Source organism: Sorex araneus, chromosome 1 (assembly GCF_027595985.1).
Source record: "Sorex araneus isolate mSorAra2 chromosome 1, mSorAra2.pri, whole genome shotgun sequence".
In the NCBI taxonomy this organism is placed as follows: Eukaryota; Metazoa; Chordata; class Mammalia; order Eulipotyphla; family Soricidae; genus Sorex; species Sorex araneus.
This window is the reverse complement of record NC_073302.1, coordinates 156,026,820-156,052,905: the sequence shown is the minus strand read 5'-3', so window position 1 is coordinate 156,052,905 and position 26,086 is coordinate 156,026,820. Positions and strand designations below refer to the sequence as shown.

At 41.3% G+C, this 26,086-nt stretch overlaps 1 protein-coding gene across 2 annotated transcripts in view; it reads left to right on the top strand.

The window, feature by feature from the left end:
- ARSB (arylsulfatase B) overlaps nt 1-26,086 on the top strand; it is a 203,098-nt gene that overhangs the window by 4,596 nt on the left and 172,416 nt on the right. For both annotated transcript variants that reach the window (XM_055118452.1, XM_004613146.2), the window contains exons 2-3: nt 9,382-9,568; nt 15,471-15,661. In XM_055118452.1, the coding sequence (XP_054974427.1) occupies nt 9,382-9,568; nt 15,471-15,661 (378 nt within the window). The remainder of the gene's footprint in view (nt 1-9,381; nt 9,569-15,470; nt 15,662-26,086) is intronic.

Sequence of the window (26,086 nt, the reverse complement as noted above, 5' to 3'; positions counted from 1 at the left end):
TCAAACCCGGGTTGGCCATATGCAAGGAAAACGCCCTACCCGCTATGCTATTGCTCTAGCAATACATATTCTTTGAATATGTATGTAGAATAAATTCTTCAAGGGTCTATGAATTTGTAGTTTTGATTAGTTTTTCAATTGCACTAACATAGATTCTTTTTGCTGCCTATAGGATATATTACTTATTTCCCTATACTCTATTTTTAAGTTGCATTTTGCATACCATATAATTCATTTTAAGTTTATAATTCATTGGTCTTTTATCTGCAATGTTGTACAGCCATAATCACTGTTTATGGAAATTTCAGAATATTTTCATCATTCCCGCAAAGTAACCCCATAATCATTAGGAGTCATTCCTCATTATTTTCTTCCAGTCTCTGGGAACCACTAATTTACTTTCTATCTTTATGAATTTGCTTATTATAGGATATTTTATATAAATGGGATTTTTTAAAATCCATGGTGCAGCATATATCATTCCTTTTAATGGTAGAACACTATTTCGTTGTGTGGATACAGCATTATTTTCTTACACAGTTATTAGTTGATGGGCATTGAGTTCTGCTTTTTTGCTTATTAGTATCCTATTGTAAATATTCATTATCTATCTATCTATCTATCTTTCTATCTATAGCAATTCTGTTAAACATTTTAATGAGCTACTAAACTATTTCTACCAACAATGTATGTAGCTTTCTGTTTCTTCATACCCTGTCCAAGCTTGATAGTATCTTTATTTTTTTAGATAGTCTTCTAGTCGTACTAGGGACTATTGAATAACATCTTGCTATCTTTTTTAGTTTCATTTCACAAGCCACTACTAATAAAGAACGTCTTTCCATGTCTTGCTGCTTTTTTGGTACACACATATATGCATATATATTTATATGTTTTTGAAGTCTTTTATGTTTTCATATTTGAGATAGATGTATCCATTTTGGCAAAAAAGGCAGTTGAAATTCTGATAGATATTTCATTGATGCAAGGTCATTTGATAAATATTACCGTCATACTAGTATTATTTTTTTTTTTGGTTTTGGGCCAGACCCAGCAGTACTCACAGCTGACTCCTGGCTCTGCACTAGTTATCACTCCTGGCAGGGTTGGGGGACCATTCGGAATGCTGAGGATTGAACCTTAGTCTGCCACATGCAAGAAAACACCCTACTTGCTGTACTATTGCTCAAACCCGCAATATTACTTTCTTAAACTTATAAATATGATGTATTTCTGCTTATCTAAATAAATAGTCTATTCTTTCAAAAGTGTTTAGTAGTTTTCAGCGTATGTCTTGTGCTTTTTTGGTTACATTTGTTTCTGTTTTTATAATACTCTGTTTTTTAATATATATTGCATTTAAATATAAATATAATGGTTTTATTAAGTTTATGTGTGCTTGTTTGGGGTTACACTTGTTTCTGTTTTTACAATACTGTTTCAATATATTATATTTAAATATAAATATAATTGCTTTATTAATTTTATGTGTGCTCATTCATTGCTAATGTATAGTAGTATTTGTGTATTTATTTGTATTCTGCAATCTTGGCTCAACTATTCATTCTAATTGTGTGTATCTGTGTATTAGAGTATGTGCCCACATGATATTTAGGGTTTTTCAAAATACAAGATCCTGTCATCTGAAAATAGGAATAATTTTGTACCTCTCTTTTTAATGCGAATGCTTTTCATCTCGTTTTCTTACCTCATGCCTAATTTCCCTTACTAGAAGCAATGATCCAAGTGTAAAAGAAGTAGCAAAGGTTAGTACCCTTTCTTTATTCATGATCTTAGAGGACAGTTTCAGCCTATCACTATTAAGTATTGCCGCTAACACATGCATTAATTCTTTCCTTTGACAAATACTTAGTGAGCAACTGTTTATACTGGGCATTGTACCACACACTGATCACCTCCTGATATTTTTCTGCAAGGGTAGAGAGAGGGGAAGGAGTGACCGTGATCCGAAAGATCCTGGGAAAAGAGAACTTTCAACAGTGGTGGGGACAACAGAAATGAAGGCTCTGAGGCTGCAGATGGGCTTGTTCTAGATTTGGGGGATTATTGTGGCGAGCTTGAGGAAAGGAAGGAGGGGATAAGAATGTGCTGAGAGCTCAGTGAGGCTTGGTTTCCTCTGCAAGATCTTCTGCTCCTGGGGAAACAGTAACTTCACCTCAGCTTATTTCCGTTTTCTCCATAATGTTACATTACAGGCTGCAGAATGCTTCTGACTTAACAATGCTCTTAAAGAGAATTTTTTAAAAGCCCACAATAGGGTGTCAAATGGTATTCTGAATATAAAGATTGTTTCAATTGATCTAAATTTTATATTTTCTCTCTTTGTAACAAAACTAAACTTAAAAAAAATTGTCCTTGGGGGCTGGAGCAATAGCACAGCGGGTAGGGCGTTTGCCTTGCACGCGGCCGACCCAGGTTCGATTCCCAGCATCCCATATGGTCCCCTGAGCACCGCCAGGAGTCATTCCTGAGTGCAGAGCCAGGAGTAACCCCTGTGCATCGCCAGGTGTGACCCAAAAGGAAAAAAAAAATTGTCCTTATGGGGGCTATGGTGATGGTATAGGGGGGCAGGGTGCTTGCCCTCCACATGTTTGATCTGGCTTTGATCCCTGACATCCCATATGGTCCCCTGAGCACTGCCAGGAGTGATTATGAGTGCAGAGCCATCAGTAACCCCTGTGCATTGCCACGTGTGGTCAAGAAAACAAAACTAAACAAAATAATCTTAATTTAAGAATCCTTTAGATTACTAGCAGCATTTATATACAGCCTATGGATCAAACAGAAGGCTTTAGAAGCGTTACTGTAATTCAGTTTATTGAAGACAAAATATTTGTTCCCTATCCGCATTTCTAATACACCTTATTAGTTGTCTGCTCTGAGCTTTGCCTTCTCCCTTAGGTTGCACAGCTTGTCTTTAACCCAGAAAAACACTAGACATTGAACAAGTTTTGGGCTGGGTTTGCTGAGCCCTTTGCCAGGTGAGTTGGTCCTGAAAGGGCTCCCAGCCCTGACTGCATAGAGTTGACTCATTCGTTTCAATGCCCCTGTTCCTTTTCCGGAAATTACAAAGACTGAATGATAACAGATGGGTTTGAGCCTCGTGAAAACACTGGCTTCTGAGAAACCAGGAAAGAAAAAAAGTCACATTGGTCCTCAACAGGGACTATTCTTACCTTGGGATCTGAGGGATCACTCCACCAGAACTCTATAAACCTTGGCAGAGGGTGGCAGCCATGAAAGATGACTCCAAGGCTCCATTCTTAAGGGACCCAAGCCACATTTTTCTTAATCATATTGCTAAGTGGACAAGACACTTTCATGGCTTTTCACTCACCCCTGAAGCAGAACCTTGGACAGGAAATAGAAGAAGAAGATTGTACCAGAGCACTGTGAATAATTTTGGACATTTGCTCAAGTTTGCTTTGAAAATGTGAGCAGATGAGACCTGTGGCAGCAGGCAGAATAGAATGTTGTGCTGTGACATAGAAGGAAGGTGTTATGTGGGAGGAAGTCTTTTCTGCTTTTTCTCATCCTTGCTTCTTCCTTATTATCATCCCTGCACACATGCACACACACACACACACACACACACACACACGCACACACACACACACACACAGAGGCATGCATGATAGTCTCAATGCACTGGACATCATCTTTGTTTCTCCGTGATTCACTGAAAGTGAGGCAAGGAGGAGGAAAGAGCTGGAAGAAGTGGGCAGAGTGTTTTCGGATGGAGGCATGATGCAAATTGGGAGTGTTTCTGGGACCACAGGGGCCTCCCAGGAGTGAGAACACAGAGGGCGAGTACTCCAGAGGCCCCTGATAGCACCAAAGAAGAAACATGGGTGTCCTTACTCCTGTGTTCATTTGAAAGCTTAGGGGGATGGACACTGCATGCATTAGTGCCAGGTGACAACCAAGGTTGCTGCAGGGCCTATGAGCTTTTTATTTCCTCTGGATCCAGGTTTCTTTCCTCAGCCTAGCCAGTCTCAGCACTGAAGGGGTGTCTGGAGATGTTATTGGCAAGTATTGAAGTTATCTTGAAGAAACAGTTTCGTGCTTTGCATCGTTCACTTTCCAAGTAACTGAAAATGAGGAAATAAGGACATAAAATTGAGACTAAGTGAAATAAGTCTCATCAGCTAATGGGATTTTTTGGTTGATTGATTTTTGAGGTTTGTTATTTCAAGGATCACTTGGAGCATAAACTGTGACTGCCTAGTAACACTCTCTGTTTCTGTTTTCTTAATCATATCATTTTGTTGAAAAATTCCTTTTGCTCTGTATTTTCCTTCCTGATCATTTTAGGGTTTCAGTCGATTGTATCATCTGAAGAGCAGGGGACACTGGAACAGTTCTGGCCTTGTTTATACATTATACAAACGATGTCCCTTTGTGGCTTTAGTCGGAGATTTACACTCTTTGCTAATCAGCACCAAAATAAATAGAACCTTAAAACTGTCAAGGACACCAGCCAGTTCTGCTGCCTGGGCTCTGAAGGGCCAGGCCAGATGGCAGTGCCAGGCCCCTCGGACACATAATGTGCATTCTGTAGCTCTTGGCTTCGAAAGCCTGGGCAGCTGACTCCCTTTTAGAAGGCTTAAGGGGGCGGGCAGAGAGCAGATTCTTCACTACCCGTTTGTTCTGTGGGCGATCTCCAGGAAGAATGCCTGAAGTACTGCGAGTGGTACTTAAGCCTAGTGTATTTCGCCAAGGCACATGATGAAAAATCCAAAGTTCTGGCTGCCTACCTTTGGGCCCTGCGGTTGTATTCCATCACGAAACTTCTTTTGAGGCTCTCTGGTAGATGAGGTAGTTGGGGAAAACTGCCATTTGCCCTGCATCTTCAAGTATTGTGACAGAAGGTGTTGCAGAACTGTGTGGGTGTAACGAAAAGATCCTCTTGCATAGGACAGACTGATAGGACAGAAGTTTCTGCTCTGTTATTATCTCAGCACTCATGAAGTGAGGGGGAGAAAGAGCATTGGTGGACTGACACGTGGCCATGGTTCACCTAAGTTTTCACCTAAGAGTGATAGTGGGCTGAGCCTCCAAACAGAATCCTTGAAGGGTCTGAACTGGACAAACTTTCCTATGGGAGCTGCCCTCTTGTACACTCTCCACCAAGAGGTTTGTTTTTGCCTCTCCAGAGGACACGGCAACTCCTGGGAGCAAATGAAACTTTATAAGCCAGGAGACAGGTTAAGGAGTTCTCATCAGCTATCTCACAAAAAGAACTAAGGCAACTTACTGAATTTGCCGTCTCTCTGTGCAATGGGAAATGGAAAAATACTGTTTGCCTTGGGATTCCTGATGGCAAGTGAAGTGGTAAGAGAGATGCTGGAATGCCGGGAGGTGACCCCAAAACAAAACAAAAAGTGTTAAGAGAAGCTGGTTTTGTTTTTAATTTTATTTTAGTCACCAGGATTTACAAGTTTACAGACTGTCAATAGTCGAGTCTCATGCATTCAACATTCTAACACCACTCCACCCCCAGAGAGTCTGTTCGCCACCATGGTTGTCTCAGAATATCTCCCTCCCTCTCACCCTCGTGCTCCTCAGACCGCTGTCTCCCATTTCCCTGTGATGCTGAGCTTGATTCTTTAGCCCAGTGCTTAGATTCTGTCGTGTTGGGTCAGTTGTTATTCCTTTACTATAGGTTCTGTATCCCACATATGAGAGGGATCATTGTGTTTCTCTCCCTCTCCTAGATTCACTTCACTCAGCAGGACACTCACCAGATCTAGCTGCCTAGAGGCAAATCGTATGATTTCATCTTACTGCCAAGTTATATTTATTGTGTACCAGAGTTTCTTTATCCAGTTCAATCTGGGCTTTTTGTATATTTGTTTTTGGTTGATACAAAAGAGCCAGCTGCACATTGTAGAAAAAAACCCATCTCTTTGGACCTTCATATTTTATCTAGCATACCTTTTCCATCCACACTTTGGAGACACTTTCCCCAATAGGATCATTAGAATGGAGAGTTGTTTCGGATGCTCTTATGTTTATCAGTGGATGCTGATGGTCTCGTTTGATTGCTTTTGGGGCCCTGTTATCATCCTGTCCATGAAGCATGTGGCTATATAATTCTGTGCTAAACTAAAGTGCTGGGTTGGAACCAGCACAGCATCGGGCTGTTTACTGCTTCTCTACACATTACAGCTTCCTCACTTCAAACAGTGTTTGAACAGACCAACAACGTGTTTTCGACTGCCATCCAGAACTTGGCTTCCGCTTCCCCAGTAATGCCATAAAAATGCTTTTGTCAAATAAATTTCAGGAACTGAAAAGAACAAATTCCCTACTCCATATGATTATAGATAATAGAGGCAGACTTCAGCTGACCACCTGGCTGGATGCCCGTGGAAAAGCGAATCACACAGCCTCCCTTGGCAGTGCTTTATAGCCATCGGAGTTAATTCTCCACATGTGATGAATGCATTTTCCATTTAAAGAAATTTGCACAGAGCATTTATCTCCACTGGGTCTTTTGTGCTCCATAAAATAATCTCTCTCCTTATCCTGCTCTGTTGCCAATTAGAGTATATTATCACATTTTTAAACCCAGGATCATTTTTTTTTGATTGAGTAAACTTCCAGTGCTAACCAATAGATGAGTGGCCAGGAACCTGTGATTTCTGTGTATGTGTGTGTGTGCCTGTATGTGCTGTCTGCTGTCTGCTCTGCTTCCCCTTATCAGCCTTGATATCGTCACATCTTTATTACTCAGGGCCCCAGCTGGAAAGAGATGGCACATTCAAATTAAGATCTCTTAGAGAGTTTATACACAAAGAGACTAAAAAGATGTGAGTGCCTGTGTGGCTACAAAAGGGATAGTGTGGGGACTCAATAGAATTGCTACTACCCCTAGAGTAGAAGGGGATTGGGAAAGAGTTGTCACCTGAATCCCAAGAGAGAGTTGTGTAGACAAGACTGCCTTTAGAATACTATACAGTAATAGCCTAATGGCAGGCAGAGACCCCTCCAGGGCACTTCATTGACTGAACCAAATCAGAAGGCAAAAGGCCAGAGTCATTTTTGGCTTTTATTTTGGTGTGTGTGTGTGTGTGGATGTGGGTCAGAGGAAACTTGACAAGTCATGATACTTGGCCAGCTGAGCTGATGGTTCAATTCTCAGTCTGATGAGGCAGTGATACACAGGCTCAGAGATGCTGGAGGCTACCAGGGTCACTCCTGATTGTGCTCTGGGGGCTTCCAAGGCAGTATCCAGCAGTAGGGTGGGAAATCTTATGGTGACTGTGTTAGACCTCAGGATCTTGTACATGAAAATCTGCAACCCTGATTCTGACCCACTTTCCACATCTTGGTATCCTTTTGGGGTAAGCCAGGTGGAGAGAAAGCCAAAAGGCAGCATGATTTGGAGGCAGGGTGAAGGCAACAGGAAGAATCACAATGTAGGTATCCAATTGCTTCAAGCAGAGGCATGAAAATCTCAATAGAAAACTTTTATTTTTTCAGCATTTTGTTAATCAATGTGTAGAAAAATATACCTACTTAAAATGTACTGTTTGATGGGTTTGGGTATGTGCATGACCTTGAAACCATTGCTGCTGTCAACAAACATGACCACATAACCACCACCTTCAAAATATACCCACTTTATTTTTCATGAGAGCCCATTTTTCTTTTCTCCAGAAAGATATCATGAAATCAAGAAGTAGCAACATTTAAATGTTGGTTTGCAAACAAATAAAGTCCAAGATAGTATCAGAGCTTACAAAGAAGCTATTTACTGTAACTTAGAATAAATTAGGGGAAATTTTGTGAATTTGAAGACTTCCCCTCTCCATATTATTTTCTGTTACATACTTAAAACAAAAACAAAAGAGTCTGTGAATCCACATGGTCTGAGAGGTCAGCATTCTGAATCAAAGATGATTAGCGATAAATCAGTCTTCTATTAGAACCAATATAAATATAAACCAATATTGCCAGCATACTCTTTATATCAGTTTTCTATGAGCTCTGCGCATCTGTGAACTGGCTCCTGTCCTGAAAAATGGTCTGTGGACTGGCAGTTATAACCAAGGTAATTGACCACAGGTTTGCAGCTTTTCTACCCTGATGAACTAGTACTATTCCGTGAACCAGTGGTGGAGACCACTGCTTTATGTGATCTTTACATGCACTTGGTATGTTCTGGGGCAGCCGGGCTCAGGCACAAGTTGTGTGTAGTGTCCTCTGGTGTCTTTGAGTGATCACATGAGATAAAGGTGGTCACATGAGAAATGGTGATAATGTTAGTGGGTGGCTGATCAATATGTGCTTGATGGTACAGTTGGGATGGGATTTAATTCTGAAATTTATACTATAAATAAAAGCCAGGAGCCCAGGATATACCTCAAAGGACTGAAGCATATGTTTTGCATGCTGAGCCCTGGGTTTAATCCATGGTACTGCATGGTTCCTTAAGTACCAAGCCAGACATAGTCCGTGAAGACTGTCTTGGATGTGCCCAAACTCCCAAAAATAAAGACCAGTGAAGTAAAAATCAAGTAATTCCTTTTTCAAAACCCTTAAAAAAGACTATTAGTCATTGCTTGCTACCTTCCTCAGGACTGATGAGGATGTCAGAGAGCTGTGATCAGGGTTGAGAACTGGTGCTCTGAACCTTTCGTGTCCCAAGATCTCAATGTATTTTAGGGACATCAAGAATAACTCACTGTAAGGAAAGCTGGTATCTGATACATAGTCTGATGTGAGACCAGCCCCACTCCCACCTGCTCCCCAAGCCCCTCATCAATCAATGCAGAGAAGCTTCTAGGCCAAGGAGAAAGGGGAATATGACATATTGATAGGGGCTGAGAGGAAAAGGAAGGAGGCCTCTGGGGACCCCAGCAGGGGTTACAGTAGCCTCCAGTAATTTCACACTTGTGACTATGGCCACACTGGCTTCTATGCTGGGATTTACATCCAGTGGAATTAAAAAAACAATAACCCTTCAACAACACTGCTGAGTAAACCTGTAAAATTCTTCAGGCTGTCAAGAGTACAGAAGGTCCTTCTCAACAAATACCAGCCTCTTACATGCACAGAAATGGGAATATCTTTTTCTTATAGATCCACAACTCAGATTACAGCTACTTTTTGGGGTATAAAGTGAAAACTTAATGGTTTCTGACATAGACCCATAATAAGTATTCATTGAACCCTGTTTACATCTGTCACCTTATTTAAATCAGTGGATAAGGACATTTCAGGAATAGCCTTAAATCAGCAGCTCGAGAATAGAGCTAAAGTATTTAAATCTACAGATAAGTCTAATCAATTAGGCAGTCACTTTGGATTTTTTCAGCATTGTTAATCCTTACTTTTATGTTTATCTCCAAGATTCGCACAGGGTTGCAGCACCAGATAATCTGGCCCTGCCAGCCCAGCTGCATTCCTCTGGATGAGAAACTCCTGCCTCAGCTGCTGAAAGAAGCAGGCTACACTACCCACATGGTTGGAAAGTGGCACCTGGGAATGTACCGGAAAGAATGCCTTCCCACCCGCCGCGGATTTGATACCTACTTCGGTAATGGAAATGCACGTTTCTTTAACAAGCCAGTCTGACTGCAGTCTTCCCATAAAAACAAACCCAAGTACAACCAAGTGAAATAACTGCAAACTTGAACCCAGAGAGAGTCCAACATGCCCTGTCTCGAGGCTGCTTTTCAACAGCCCATCCAGGGATGGAGAAATAGTGTAGGCAGAAAGGCGCTTGCTTGCATGTAGCCAGCCTAAATTTTATCCTTGGCATCCCCTACGGTCTCCTGAGCCCTGCCAGGAATGAACCCTGAACACAGAGCCAGGAGCAAGCCCTAAACACTGCTGGATGTGGGCCAGAAAACCCAAACCAATGGTTCCTCCCTTTATAAGTATGGTTCTGTGCTCCCTAGCCAGCCAGGTGCTGAGTGCTTGCAAAGGCTTTGCTGTCTCTAAGACCTGTGGACATTAGAGACCTTATTACCAAAAGGGAATCCAACAAATTTTTCTTTTTAAATTACAGATAAAACACAATATTTTTCCTTTGCAAAGGTGCCTGATGATTTGTTTCCTTCTATGGATTGGTTCAAGATTTTGTTGTTGTTGCTATTTGCTTGTTTTTTCTGGGAAAGGGAAAGAAGACTCTTCTCTTGGCATCCTTACCTCCTTCCATGAGAAATGATTTCAAAATCCCCAGGCTGAGGAATATATATTTAACTAGATAAAAGATAAAATTGAATAGTGAATAGTAAATGGCAATAGGGAGGATCATAAGAAATCAGAAATATTTTATGGACTTGGTAGCCTTACAGAAATAAAAATGAACTCTAAAGTTTTTCTTTAAACATGCCCATTTTACACCTGTTATGAAATGTCTCTTAATTAATAATCCATTTACCTTACCAGTAATCACATGAAATTTAGTCATTTACCTCCCTCTTTCCCCACCATTTGACTCTTCATTTACTTTATGTTATTATATAAGCATTTTTTGCTTTTTGAGTCACACCTGGCGATGCACAGGGGTCACTTCTGGCTCTGCACTCAGGAATTACTCCTGGTGATGCTCAGGGGACCATATGGGTGCTGGGATTCGAACCTGGATCGGCCAGGTGCAAGGCAAACGCCCTACTAGATGTTCTATCACTCCAGGCCCTCTTCATTTAATTTAGAACCTGCTATTGCCACGAAGTCCACAGATTGAATAAAAAATATTAAAAATAAGTAGCATGAAAATTTAGAGTGGACAGAAAAAGATGGAGAAGCTGCATGGCATTCCGTTAACAAAGAGCCTGCAGGGCTTGGGTGTACTTTGCACTAAGCTCCAAGAATCAAAAATTTCTCTGTTTGGTAGTGGGGGGCGGGAGGGATTAAGAAAGGAAAAGGCTTGGAGAGTCACATTATTTACGAGGTAAATGGAAACCAGATGCTTTGGAAGAGCAAAACACCTTTGTGAAAGCTTAAGAGGGACAACATCCTCAGATGTGTCTTCTTAGTGATGACGGTTTTCCTGCAGGGATTGTTTGAGGCATCCACCTCGTGTTACTCTAGTCACGGTCAGAATGCCAGCATGCACTGCAGTGAAAGTGAGTGCAGGGGATCAAACATGCAGTTTTAGTGCACTGTCCTCCTGTGCCCAGGTTGAGGTGAGAGTAAGAATAACAATGGAAAATCAGGTGCACCCCTGTCCCATCTGGCTCTTCCAACAAACACGGCCAGCCAGTCATGGCATTTTTTTCTTGGTGAGGCGGAAACTATCCTCAGTGTTCTCAAGCTGCTGTTAAAAATTGGGCTTGGTAGCATGGTAGAGATAGTGCAGTAGTTAAGGCCCATCCTTTGCATACTGCTGACCTGGGTTCAATCCACAGCACTGTGTGTGGTCCCCTGAGCTCTGTCAAGAGAGATCCTTGAGCACCACCAGGTGTGGCCCAAAATTGTCCAAAAAAAAAAAAAAGACTTTGGGGGTAAGTGCTCTAAAGTCTTTCCATTCTTTGACAATTTCCTACCAGAACTGACTGTGGTTTGATATTATTGTAATAAGGATAATTATAGAGATTTTGACTTTTAAGAGTCATGTGTGTTTAAATTTGTTTGAGGGCTGGAAAGATAGTACAGAGGTTAAGACACTTGCTCTAAATGCAGCTACAGCTGCTATAGCCCTGGTTTGAATCTCCAGCATTATATATGGTCCTCTGAGCACTGCCAGGAGTCACTCCTGAGCATAGGACCGGGAATAGTCCCTAAGCAAGCCACATATGACCCCAATTCATCCCCTCAATAAATTCATTTGAATAGAAGGTATAAATTACACACATTTATGAGAACTAAAAAGTTTTACTGGGAATTTTGTGTATGTCTACTTTTATTCATTTGAAGGGAGACTTACCTACAAGTCAGGTGTATGACCATGGCAAGTATGTGATTAGATGTTCTGTTACAAAGCATTCAGTGGGCCAGAACAATATTTCTGCTGTTAGAGCACTTGCCTTGCACACAGCTGATCCGGGTTTGATCTTGGGCATCCCATATGGTCCGGTGTAGCACTGTAGCACTGTCATCCTGTTGTTCATCGATTTGCTTGAGCGGACTCCAGTAATGTCTCTATTGTGAGACTTGTTGTTACTGTTTTTGGCATATCAAATACGCCACAGGTAGCTTGCCTGGCTCTGCCGTGTGGGCAGGATACTCTTGGTAGTTTGCCGGACTCTCTGAGAGGTCCCTGAGTACCACCAGAATGATTCCTAAATGCAGAGGCATGAATAAGCCTTGAGCATCACCAGGTGTGGCCCCAAAACTAAAACAAAGTATTCATATGATTATGAGGATACTGTACAACTTTATGAGCATACCTCAACCACTGAATTATGTGCCTTACATGGTGATTTAGAAGGTATATGACTTACAGCTCAATAAAACTGTTAAAGCACAAATTTGGTTGTTTAAATGCTTTCCCCTTTTAATCAAAAACAAAGCACAGACTATAGTTTTTTCTGTCTCTGCAGATAAATTAAAAATTGTAAATTACTATTATAGAGCAAAATCCACATAATTATCATGGTTGTCACATGGTTGCTTAGTTAGCAGTTTGACATGTATGTAAGTAGTTGATATTTTGATATTTTTAGAATTATCCTATTTATAATATCTGTTTGATATTCATAGTTTTAGCACCTTTTAACTATGTTTATCTTACTCACCCAAACTATAATTTTTTTCTTTAATTTTTAAATTTTTATAAAGTTGTTCATGATAATTTATTACATTCAATATTCCAACACCAATCCCACCACCATTACTTCAAATTTTCCCGACGACCACCCAAGCCAGCCCTAATAGCAGGTCCTAAATAATTTATTTTGTATTTCTTGTTATGAATAATCTGCTAAAAATGATCAAAAAAGTTTCATTAGAAGAAAGTGTGTGAAGATTGTTGTATCTCACCCTGGAGCCATTAAGCCCTTGTGTGAGAGATTACTGGTATGTTGTTAAGGGTTGAGCCTTGTGTGCTAATATATATACTATTTATATATTAAATATATATGTATATATATTTACCATGATCAGTTGCCACATCAGTGGTTTAGAGAATGAGATGTCGCTCCAGGAATTCTAAAATTTTAAATAGGGTGATTTTTAACTGGATGATGATTTTGGGGTCTGAGTCATCCCTGCAGCTTGTTCATCTCTTCTGAAATTTATTTGTGAGTCTCCGGATCATGGTCATTAATGAGCTTATATGGCACCAGAGGCAGTCCATGAGTGTGACTGCCAGGATCCCAGAAGAATAGGGACGTCAGAGGAATGGGCAACTTCTGTGAGAGCCTGGAGATTTTGGTCGCAAACCCTGCATACCTGAGTTTTTCAGTGGATTCCCTCATGGATGAGGCTCACACCAAGCCTGTGGAGATTGCCCTGAGCATGGCAGTGATTGGGTTCTGGAGGTTTTCGGGTGCTGGGGCTCTGTTTGGATTGGTGGTGGACTCACCTAGCACCCTCTGGGGTGCCCCTGTAAAAATGTTTATATTTACAAAGAATTGTTAGTGAATTCCTCAAACCTTAACACCATGTTATTAAAAATGAATAGAACTCCCATATAGATGAATTTATTCCTTTAAGGCACATTAACTGGCCAGCACATTGGATTTCCCTTCCTGTTCTATACACATATGAGAAAATGTTATGGCTTAGAATCTTATCTAACAACAAGATTGAATATTGTATTTAGGACTCTGAATTTGCTTGATAATGGAAAAGGGGAATGAATTTAAAATGAATTTATTATAAAAGCTGTGGAAGACCTTTAATTGTAATTTTGTAGAAATTTCAGGACTGGGGAAAGAACTAGGCCTATTTTATCATCCTCATTTAAAATATTTTTGGTGGGTTTTGGGCCACATCAGGCAGTACCCAGGTTGCATTCCTGGTTCTGTGTTTTGGAGTCACTCCTGGTGCTTAGGAAACCACATACAGTGTTGAGGATCAAACGGTGGTCAATTGCATACAAAACAAGCATCTTACCTCTTGTATTCTTTCTCTGTTCCTGTATCACCCCTTTTTTGTGGGGGCCACACCCAGTGGTACTCAGGGCTTCTGACTCTGTGCTCAGGGGCCACTACTTCCGGACTCGGGGGATCGTGTAAGGTACCAGGAATAAAATCCATGTGCAGTGTGCAAGGCGAGTTCCCTACCTACTGTACTCTTTCTCTGCCCCAAGAGCTCCTTCATTTTCAGATTAAAATGCAGTATTCATCAAAAGATAGCTGGAGTCCAGAATAGCTATTTCTTTCAATAGCTTTATTGAGGTACAATTCACATACCATAGAGTTCAGCCAACTAAAGCATATAATTTAATGATTTTTTTACAGAATTCCTAGGGTTTTGATGCTCTTATCATAACTCAATTGTAGAACATTTTTATAACTCATAAGGAAAACACAGCTCCATTAGTGCCATTTCTGCTATTTCCTCCAGCCCTGTCAGCTCTGGGCAACCACTAAGCTACTTCTTGTCTTTATAGGTTTACTTATTTGGAGCATTTTATCCTATACCTAGAATCACACATTACATAGTGCAGCTTATTTTGGTGTTTTAGGAAAATATAGAACATTCACAGAAATGACTATTAGTGGAGAAAAACCTATTTCTTTCATGTTTAAATCTAAATTGGGGAATAAACACTTGATGTCCTTTAAATCTGGGGCAAAAATGAGATCCTGGTTGGCAGAAAAATCTAATTTTCAGTGCTGCATGTTAGTTTGATCTCTGTGGAGTTTTCTGACTAGAGACACCATAGAAAGATTTATGCCTTTCACCAGTGGGTGTCAGCATCTGACCAAAGATGAATCCTCCTACAGGCATTCATAAATAACCTTGAAGCCACTCTCCCGATGTCATTGTCAACATTTTTTAGTTCTGTGTTTCTTTCTGATCTCCTTAGAGACTAAACTTGAAACAAATCATATAAACCCTATACTATTTATGTCATAAGATAGATTTTAAAAGGATAAAGTATCATCACTTTTATTAAATTTGAATTCCGATTTTTAGAACATCTTTACTTTGAATCTCCTAATTTTAGAACTTGTGTTCTGCATACATGAACGAGGCATGGACTCAAGTGTTTTTTTTCTTTTTGGGTCACACCCAGTAGTAAACAGGGGTTACTCCTGGCTCTGCACTCAGGAATCACTCCTGGCGGTGCTCAGAGGACCATATGGGATGCTGGGAATTGAACCCAGGACTGCAGCATGGACTCAAGTTTTTCTGCAATGATTTGTCAATGTTGTCTGCTGTCAAATAGAGATGTTAAGAATGGTGTTCTGATTAATCTTGTCATCTGATTAAACTTGTCACGGGTAATCAATTGCATTAGGTAATTAAATGCTGAAACGTTTGTTTGTTTAACCATTTTTATGCTATACTGACTTCTTTCTCTCCCATTCTTATTGTAGGATACCTCCTAGGTAGCGAAGATTACTATTCCCATGAGCGTTGTTCAGTAATCACCGCTCTCAATACCACACGGTGTGCTCTTGATTTTCGAGATGGTGAAGAAGTTGCAACAGGTTATAAAAATATGTATTCAACAAACATATTTACGCAAAGGGCTATAGACCTCATAAATAACCACCCGCCAGAAAAGGTAAGCCTTGCCTTCTTTATTGTTATAAAATTGTGTTAAAATAGCATCTCTTCAGATGAGTATAAGAAAAAAAAAACACTATTATTAGATTTCTAAAAATTTAAAATGATTCTCCTAGAATTTATTAGCTTTCTCTCTAGAAAGCTAATAAATTCTAGGGGAATTGTTTTAAAATTTTTAGAGTAGGGGCTAAAGTGATAGCACAGCGAGTAGGGCATTTGCCTTGCACGTGGCCTACCCGGCTTCGATTCCCAGTATCCCATATGGTCCCTCAAGCACCGCCAGGAGTAATTCCTGGGTGCATGAGCCAGGAGTAACCCCTGTGCATCGTTAATGTGACCCAAAAAAGCAGTAAATAAATAAAATAAAATAAAATAAAATTTTTAGAGTATGTAAGGATCAGTTTGGGAAGATTATTAAACAAAAACTCCTAAAGCTCACCTCTTTAAAGAATCATACTCTTTAAGTATGATTCAGTAGGTCTGGGGAAAATAGATATATAGGTATTTCATTTTATTTTTGTGGGGACCAAGCCCTGCAGTGTTTGGTGCTCAGGAGACCATGTGGTGCTACGGATGGAACTTGAGGTTCTCAAAAAACATGACTCCATCCCTGGGAACTATCTCCTTAGCCCCATACATCAGTATTGTAAAGAAATTCATTAAGAGCGATTCTCATGCAAATGCACCCAGATCACACTTTGAAGCATGTTGTGTTTAAAATGCTTCCAGAGAAATAGTTTTATTATTTTGGTAATTATGTATATATTTATATATTATATATATTTTTATATATTTATATATGCTATAAATAGTAAAAAGACTTTAAAAAATCAATTCTTATCTGCATGAGAATTTCTTTTTTTGCTGGGAAAAGGAGGGAGGTACACATGGCAGTGCTCAGGGCTTACCCCGATGCTGTACTCAGTAACCTGGTGGTGTTTGGGGGAACCATATGGGATGCCAGGGAGTAAACCCGAGTCAGCCACATGCAAGGCAAGTGCCCTACACACCGTACTATGGCTCCAGCCTCATATGAAACTTACTTATAGCAAACTTTCTATTAAGGGATTGGCAACTCTTAAGTTCAGGTCTGGTTCTTTAATTTTTTATTTTCTCCACCAAGATTATTTTTGCTGTGCTAGATATTGTGGTTGCTTGTTTCAATTTTAGAATCAGCCCATTTCTACCATAAAATAAAGTGCCTGATTGTATTTGAAGTCACTGGCTCTTTGGGAGCGGTGAGAGTGAACATCTTACCAGCATCAGGTCTCCTGATCCAGAGACATGCTGTAATGCCGAGCCTTGTCTGGCACATTCACCTACTGAAGCAGTGGTGTATGTCATGTGCTGAATCTTTTTGGCTTTTCTACTGAGAGGAATTTCTGTAGAAATTTTTTTCTACAGGAAAATCTTGTAGGCTTGCTCATCAAGTCCGTGCTTCCCATGTATCTTGCTTACTCATCTTGTGTTTCTTTGCTTGCTTATTTCCACTCTGAAGAAGCCCGTGTTCTCTCTTGAGCATGTACTTCTTTCTTTCACTCTCTCCTCTCACATCTTTATAAATAAGTTTCAATAAAATTTTTCTTGCTTCAGGTCACTCTTCACATGCTCGGGCCGAGCCTCACTCCTGGACCATGCGACACTTTATAGGACACACCCTACCCATACTCCAAGAGTACCACACCATATTGATGGGGTTCAAAGTAGGAGGCAACCAATCTAAGAGGGAAATATATATGTATACACATACATATATGTTACAGATATATATATAGATAGATAGATAATAACACAAGGCTCAATGTTTAACAACATATTATAGAAGGTCTTATTGGCCCTCTTGAAATAAAATAATCTTCACACTCTTTCCTCTAAGGATACTTTTTTGTAGCACTTTCGGCATTTTTTCCATATCAAACAATACAAAATTTTTAATTTCAGTTCAGCTTTTGGGATCCCTGGATTGGGGTTCTGGATGGAAATATCCAAACTATGGTGGTGGCAAGGTGTAATGGTGGTGGGATTGGTGTCTGAATATTAAATGTAATCAAATATTGTGAACTACCTTGTAAAATAAAAAACATTAAAAAAATAAATTAAAAAAAATTTGTTCTTGCTTCACCAAAAAAAGCAGGGGGCCAGGGGGAAGAAAGTCTGAGTCGTTTTTTGGTTAAACTATAGACAATGTTATCAACTAAAAGTTTAAGCTAAATTCTATTCATTCAGCTTTAAAATACCTTTAAATTGAATCTGTTAGTTGTGTTGCTGAGTGTTGGATTCAGACCATGGCGTAGACCATGGCTAAGAACCGGGTCAGGACACCTATGAAATTAGTCCTTCAAGGGAGGTCGCAAATTACAAACTGTATGATGTGATCTGCTTCTCCCAATTTCTGGCCTTCCATCTCTGACAGTTGTTGAGGGTCCCCAGGGTGGTCGCTGCTTCTCTCAAGTGGTGAGCCTACTGTATGTACCTACTTAGACTTGGTACCCAGCTGCTGGCTCTCTTCGAGGTAATTTCCTTCTGACTCTCTTTGTCTACTCTCACTCAGTGCAGGGGTGTTTCTCTGGTGCTGTCCTCAACTTTCCCCTCCTTAAGGCTTTTCATCACTCTCCCTCTTGCATTGGCTATGCTTGCTGTGCAGCATGGAAGAAATGGGAGCATTCTCTCAAAAAATGAGTACCATTAAAATCTAGGTCTGAACCGGTGCAATGCTACATGGGAAGTTAACTGCTAGTTTGTTCATTAAATTTTCAGGTGTTTTCCTTTTTTTTTTTTTTGTAAACTTGGTGTTTTATATATACAGCCCAAACCCCAAAGAACAAAGGCTTAATTAAGGAAACGGTGGTAGTCACCCTGTCCTTTGAGGTAGGCACTATCTACAGATCAGCAAACTGGTGCAGAGAGACGAAGCGATTCATTCACAGTCACAGAGCAACTGAATCAGAACTTAAACCTGGACTGTTGGATGCCAGAGCTCAGAGCACTTAACTAGCCTCACGGGTGTCAGCTAACATCCCGGGGCACAGAGATTACAAGCCGCAGGCTAGGATTTGGCTCAGTGGCCTCAATCCTGTATATTAGGATCATCGGGGACACTTATAAGAAATATGAAAGCCAACAATGGTGATTTATTAGTCAGAAGTGACTTCCTGCCATAAGCATTTAATTACCCCTTCCCCTCGACCCCCCACCAGTAGTTCTGGTGTGTGGCCGCTGTTGATTCTCCTCAGATACCGAGGGTCACAGCAAAAAGCTTTTACAAGTGTGGAGTATAGCATGATTTAATCTTCAATAACTACAATATGCCTTCAGTAAAACTTCGTTCCCATTAAAGAACAATGGTGTATTCTCTCAGTGTGCCCGTCACAGCGAGCGGATAAAAGAAAGCAGCTGGGGTGAAGTAGTTGTTAGTGGGTGGGCTGCTGTCGCGGGCATGCCGGGGAAAGCACCAGAACTAAGAAGAAGCCTCAAGAGCCCTCACACCACGCCAAGCGGTTAGCATGGTGCTGCTCGTGGAAAACGTGAAGGGAATAGCCAGATGAGAGGGCAGTCATTTCTACAGAGTATTTTATTTATTTAATTTACTAAATCCTTTCCTTAAGTGTCTGAAATATCCTCTGGGAAACACCCAGCAGTGCTCAGGGGCCCTTCCTGGCTCTGTGCTCGGGAGTGACTCCTGACAGGGCTTTGGGGGAACCTTATGTAGCACCAGGGATATGGACTGGGGCCAACTGCATACAAGGCAAGTGCCTCACTCCCAGTACTCTCTGCCCAGTCCTCTGAAAAAAAAAAAAAAACCACCAATGTTTTTTTTTGTTTTTAGGGCCCTGGTAGTGTTCAGGGCTTACTCCTGATTCTGTGCTTAGGGATCACTCTTGCTGGTACTCAAGGAACTGTATGTGACGCTGGGGAGCAAACTGAAGCTGACAGCACGGCAGATCTTAACCCCTGTACTATATCTCTGGCAACCTGAACTGTTCTAGAAATAGCATTTAACAGGACCAGCATCCTCCAAGATTCGAGCCTAGGCACAAAGAGATGAAATAATCAGCAGCCAAGAGCTCCCCTTATAAAGTTTAAGGCAGCCAATGCAATGTTCACACGTTTCCTTCTCGGTTGTGGTGGACAGTGTTGCAGGAACTGTGCTTTTCTTCTTTTTATCCCAGCCCTGAATCTAATTCTGTGTATGTTTCTCTGGTGCCCCATATAGATTGAAACACAGGCAACTTGTCCTAAGATGGAAACCATTAAAGAAACACACACAAAGTATCCACCAGCTAACTTAAAACTATGTCTGGTTTAAAGACCACTTGGGAGGGGGGGAAACATATGGAGCTATTTTGTAACAGGATCCCAGTTGATGCTGGTGTTCCTACACACAGCTGAGGGCAACTGTGCAGTGCTGGGAAAGAAGGTCTTCTCTCTTCAATTCCTATGACACCAACGCTACAATGTGATGCCAGGTATTCCGTTAGTGTCTTCTAGTTACTATCATCTCTCTTCATCACTTTGCAGAACAAAAACATATTTCCTGGTGCCAGAGTGATAGTATAGTGGGCAGGGTTCTTGCCTTGACTACAGCCAGCCTGGGTTTGATTCCTGACACCCCTTAAGGTGTACTGGACTCACTATGAGTGATCTCTGAGCAAACAAGAGTAAGCTCTGAGCACCACTGGGTGTGGCCCAAAGACTAAAGCAAAGCAAAACAAAACAAAAAAAAACAAACCCCAAAGCAACCCTTCCCCCTCAAAACACACACACACACACACACACACACACACACACACACACACACACACACACACACACACCCAAAACAACATTTCTTTTCATATACCTGCTGTACCAGAAGTTCAGAAATGTGGGGGGGGGGGGGGCAAGGGAAGGATTTGGGCCACATCCTGTAGTGCTCTGTGGCTATTCCTGGTTCTGTGCTCAGGGAGCACTCATGCTGGTGCTGGGGATAAGGGATCATATGTGGTACCAGAGATTGAAGCAGGACCAGCTGCATGAAAAGCAAGACCCTTAAGGCCTGTACTGTCTCTCCAGTCCCTAGTCCTTAAACAGAATGTGAATTTCTACTGGTAGACTCCTACTACCCCAGCCCCCATACACTTTTGAAAGAAGTGTTGTAATTTGGGAATCAAAGAAGAAAATGGTTATTTCAAAGCACATCATATGATTTTCAAAACTGTTTACTTTTGATGAAGAAAATGCACTAAGGGAATGAAAATAGACTTTCTTGCATAGTTGGAAGCCTGTCTCAGGAGCTGGAGGAGAAGGCAGCTGTAATAGAGAAGGGATCATTAAATCAATGATGGCTGGAGGGATCGTTCGGGATGGGAGATGTGTGCTGAAAGTAGATAAAGGACCACACGTGATAGCCTCTCAGTATCTATATTGCAAACCATAATACCCAAAAGCATAGAGAGAGTTTGGGGGAAATGTTCCGCTATAGAGGAAAGTAGAGGGTTGGGAAGGGTGGAGGGGATACTGGGGACAATGGTGGTGGAAAATGTGCACTGGTGGTGCGATGGGTGTTCGATCATTATGTGACTGAAACTCAAACTGAAAGCTTTGTAACTGTATCTCACAGTGATTCAATAAAAAAAAATAAGGAAAGAGAAAGAAAGAAAGAAAGAAAGAAAGAAAGAAAGAAAGAAAGAAAGAAAGAAAGAAAGAAAGAAAGAAAGAAAGAAAGAAAGGCTATCTTCCTCACTGATGTTTGGTGAGAATATTTAGAGTTCAGTTCATAGCATCTTACTGATATGCTAATACCATTAGATAAGAATTTCATGCTTTTATATTTGTGTGATAAAATGTAACATTTAAACATTTGATCATGACTTACATCTAGTACTTCCTTTTGTATTCCTATAAAACCAAAGTGGGGCTGGAGAGATAGCACAGGATTAAAGCACTTGCCTTGCATGTGACTGACCTCGGGTCAATTCCTGGCACCTAATATGTCTTCCAAGCTCCTCCAGGAGTGATCCTTTTATTAATGCCAAGTGTTTCTCTTGCACCTCCTCCCCCCACTCAAAGATAGTTCGTGTAAAAGTAGCTTGTGTAAAGATGACAGCTGTAACTGGGTTAGACAGAGCAGGGATCTGAACCCAAGAAAGAAATGGTGAGATCCAAATCCAGGCTAACCCCAGACATCCATGGGTATCAAGGTCAGATCCAGAATTCTGGTCCAGAATTTCAGTGTTTTATTACCCAACGATGCACACGGGCCCTTTTCGGCTCTGTGCTCAGAGCCCTCATGGTGATCAAATGCCATAGCAGTGCCAGGATTGAACACAGGTTGGTTGAAGTGGCCACATGCAAAGCAAAGGCCTTACCTCTGTACTATCTGCCAGTATTCTTAGTCAGGATGTCAGTGAGGTCAGAATGATGAAGCAGAGGTTCGATCAGCTGGGACTCGAGTCAGTAGAAGGCAGGGTAATGATGAGCCTACCCCCAGGAAGCCAGCTGCTCACTAGGCTAATGTGAGCTCAGGTCTTGGTGGCAGAGGTGGGAAAACTATGGCAACTGTTTCCGGGGAGGGTCTTAGGAGATATGGGTACAGATGGGTGTGGGGAGAGTGGGTTCTTGAGTGTAGTTGGAGAACCTTGTTCATTGTTCTTTTGACAGAACAGCACTCAATTATTTTCCATTTAAAAAACAAGAATGGAAGTGTTTCACATCTGGCTTTAAGGGAGGTGGCAGGGGGCGGATATGTTGTTTCATGAATAAATGTCCCCCTGTTGTGCTGGCACTTCATTTTTATGAAATTGACGGAAATACTCCCAATATGGTGCACTGGCCTTCAGCGCATTTAAATGAACTGTTCATCCATCAATCTTCTGCTGACGAGAGAGTGCTGGGCACGGAAGCCTGTTGGTTCTATGCCAGATGGCCTGGGATAGCTGGTGAAATGGAGGGGAGAGGACCTGTTGATTCCTAAGGACAATTGTGGAACTTTTTCTACAGGTGGGACCAGAGAGGATTCTCAGTGGCAGAGCATATGTCTCACCAGTGTGAGGTGCTGGGTTCGAAGTCCCCAACAAGGGAGGGGGATGTCTTGCTAGTGTTTTGCTGTAATTTGCCAAAGTAGAATAATGTCCATACTGAGCATATGAAACCCTTTGAGGATGGTTTCAGAGTCATTTTTCTCTTTCCCTGTAGAGGTTCTAGGAGCTCTTTCCTGCCCTCCCTGTCTCTCAGAATTGGTCATGGCCTGGAAGTGATCTGTCTTCTCTCTCTGTTCTCACGGTCACCTCTGAGCATCTATGTCGCTGTTGCTAGCCAGGCCAGGCACATGGCTTCAGCAGCAAACGAGCTCTTTCATACCCTCATCCCATTCCTGAGAACCCAGACCCAGACCCCGCAGCTCCCAGGCCCACACTGCTTGTTGAAATGACCCGCTCAGTGGCAGTAAGGAGGGATGTTTGGGGAGGAAGGTCTCCGTTTCTCACACTTGAACCATTAGTTACTAGATGGAGTGTGGGCATGGCGTTAACAGAGGCTTTATATTTTTAAGAAGATGAAAAAAATTATTTTTATGTCATTGAGTTTCAGATTTTTAAAATTTATGTGGGCTACAAATGGTGGTGACCTTCCATTGTTTGAACTAGGACCCAGATAGCTGCTCTAACCTCAGACACGCCCCTCCCAACCACACTGTCGGGTCTCTGATACCCCCGTGCATTGTCCTTCACTGAACATCTCAGTCCAGGGGTGCTCTTGCTTCTTTGCCAGGGCTTCTCCACAATATATGGGGGGCTTCCACATTTCTGTGACACATGAGGGTGCAGTGGGAAGCACCTGTGTTAGGGACCCGAAGAAGCAAAGCGCACCCCCCCCATGTCTCCCACCCACTACCTCGGCAGCATCAAAGCATTCAGCATAGGCTTCTGAACCGAAATCTGCAGTGTTTTCCCATGGCAGTATTGAATACATGAAATATTATCCTGGATGTCCTCCTATCACTCACTCTCAGTCAAATAGGTTTTAAGCAATGACTTTGATATTTGACAGCCTTTTAGACATTTTGATTTTAGGGAAAGGTGTTTCTAAATATCAAAGATCCAAACTCAAACTCATCTCTTTGAGAATCTGTTGGACATCTATGTGTGTCTGCTCCTTTCTCAATTTCCGGGCTGGGTAATGGACAGTTTAAAGGAAAGCATCAATAATGAAGAATGAGGTCAGAGTCCACACCAACTTCATTCTGCTTTCTTACTTTCCTCGACCCATTTGTAAGATTTATTCACCTGAAACACTTTTAACAGAATTATGTGCTTATGTTTGGCTGAATGAGTTGTTTTCTTGGGGGTTTCAACTCATTAAAAAATTCTTCAGAAGCATTATAGAGAGGCCTGAAGCACCACAGAGGTAAAATGTATAAATTGGCGTAAAATATCACATTCTGGGGGCCGGAGCGATAGCACAGCGGGTAGGGCGTTTGCCTTGCACGCGGCCGACCCAGGTTTGATTCCCGGCATCCCATATGGTCCCCCAAGCACCACCAGGAGTGATTCCTGAGTGCAAAGCCAGGAGTAACTCCTGAGCAGCGCTGGGTGTGACCCAAAAAGCAAAAAAAAAAAAAAAAAAAATCACATTCTGAAGTTTTCTGCTCTCAAATTGGCCCTACGTTTGGTCCTAGATCAAAGACTACTGAGGCACAGTATTTATTCCCTCCTCATAAAGAATCAACACTGACTAACTTTCTCTTAAAAGGCAGGAATTTCTTTTTGCTAAAGTAAAAAACATCAATTTATTTTGGGATGTAACCACATCATATAATGGGGTTTTCAGTAAGAAACTGCTCTGTAATTAATATGAATTTAGGTAAATCACACTTTAGAATCTCAGTTAATTTTCCTATAAAAGGGAAGTGACATAGGGTGGGTTTGAGTCCTAAGTGAGAAAAGTGTCAGTAACTCACTATTTTAGTATCTAATACATGAACAACATTTCCTTATGGTAACTGTTGTTGACACACTATTATCAAACTAGGGTCAGCCACTTGCAAGGCAAGTGACTTGGTCCCTGACTATCTCTCCAGCCCTATTTTAAAATGTATTTTGTATGTGATATGGTTTGGAGTGATAGCACAGCAGGTAGGGCATTTGCCTTGCACGCGACTGACCCAGGTTTGATTCTTCTGTCCCTCTCAGAGAGACTGGCAAGCTGAGTATCTCGCCGCACAGCAGATCCTGACAAGCTACCTGTGTTGTATTTGATATGCCAAAAACAGTAACAACAAGTCTCACAATGGAGACATTACTGGTGCCTGCTCAAGCAAATCGATGAGCAATGGGATGACAGTTATATAGTGATACAGTGATGTGATATGTAATGCACAGTCCATAAAATCCACCTATTTAAATATACAATAATTGTCTGCTCTCACTCAGGCCATCCTTTTCTCATGACTTACATCACAACAGCCTTAACATGCCTCAGGCAACAGCTCATTCACTTTCCATCCCCATACATTTTCCTATTTGGATTATTTTAAACATGAATGGAGTTGTATAAAATGTGACCTTTAGTGATTGGCACCTCTTAATCTAATTCAGGTTGTTCTGTGTTATGCATATACTGGTACTTCACTCCTGTTTATTACCATCTATTTGCTGAAAATAGATCATAAATTCTTTATCCTGTCATTTGTTGGTGAACTTTTTGGTTGTTTTCACTTTTTGGCTATCATGAATAATGCCTTGTGGGTTTTTTCTTTTTGGGTTACACCCAGCGATGCTCAGGGGTTAATTCTGGCACTACACTCAGGAATTACTCCTGGTGGTACTTGAGGAATCAGATGGGATGCCAGGAATCAAATCTGGGTTAGCCGCATGCAAGGCAAATGCTCTACCTGCTGTACTATCACTCTACCCCCAGATAATGCCCCCTGTGCACATCCATGTGCAAATTTTGTATAGATGTATGCTTACATTTCTCTGGGAATGGAAATTCTGGATCATATGGTAACTATATTTTACAGGAAAAGGAGCCATCAACATTTTCCCCCAACTGGCGGCACCATTTTTAGTTCCCACCGGCAATAAATAAGCGTTCTAGTTTCTCTTCATCCTCACCAATACATGTTATTTCTATAATTTTGTTTGCATTATAACCATCTTGGTATGTGTGAAGAGGGATCTAAATGTAGTTTTGGTTTGCATTTCCCTAATGACTAGTGATAGTGAACATTTTTCATGTGCCTATCAATTGTACATCCTTGCAGAAATATTTGGTTCCAGAGAGATGGTACTGAGTACTTGGCTGAGCCTAAAGTAGCCCCATATGTCCAGCCCCACATATATACCCTGAGCACTGCCAGGAGTAGCCCCTGAGCATTGCAACCTCTGACCCTTCTAAAAGGAAATGTCTAATCAATGTTTTTTGTCCACTTTGTATTGGGTTTACT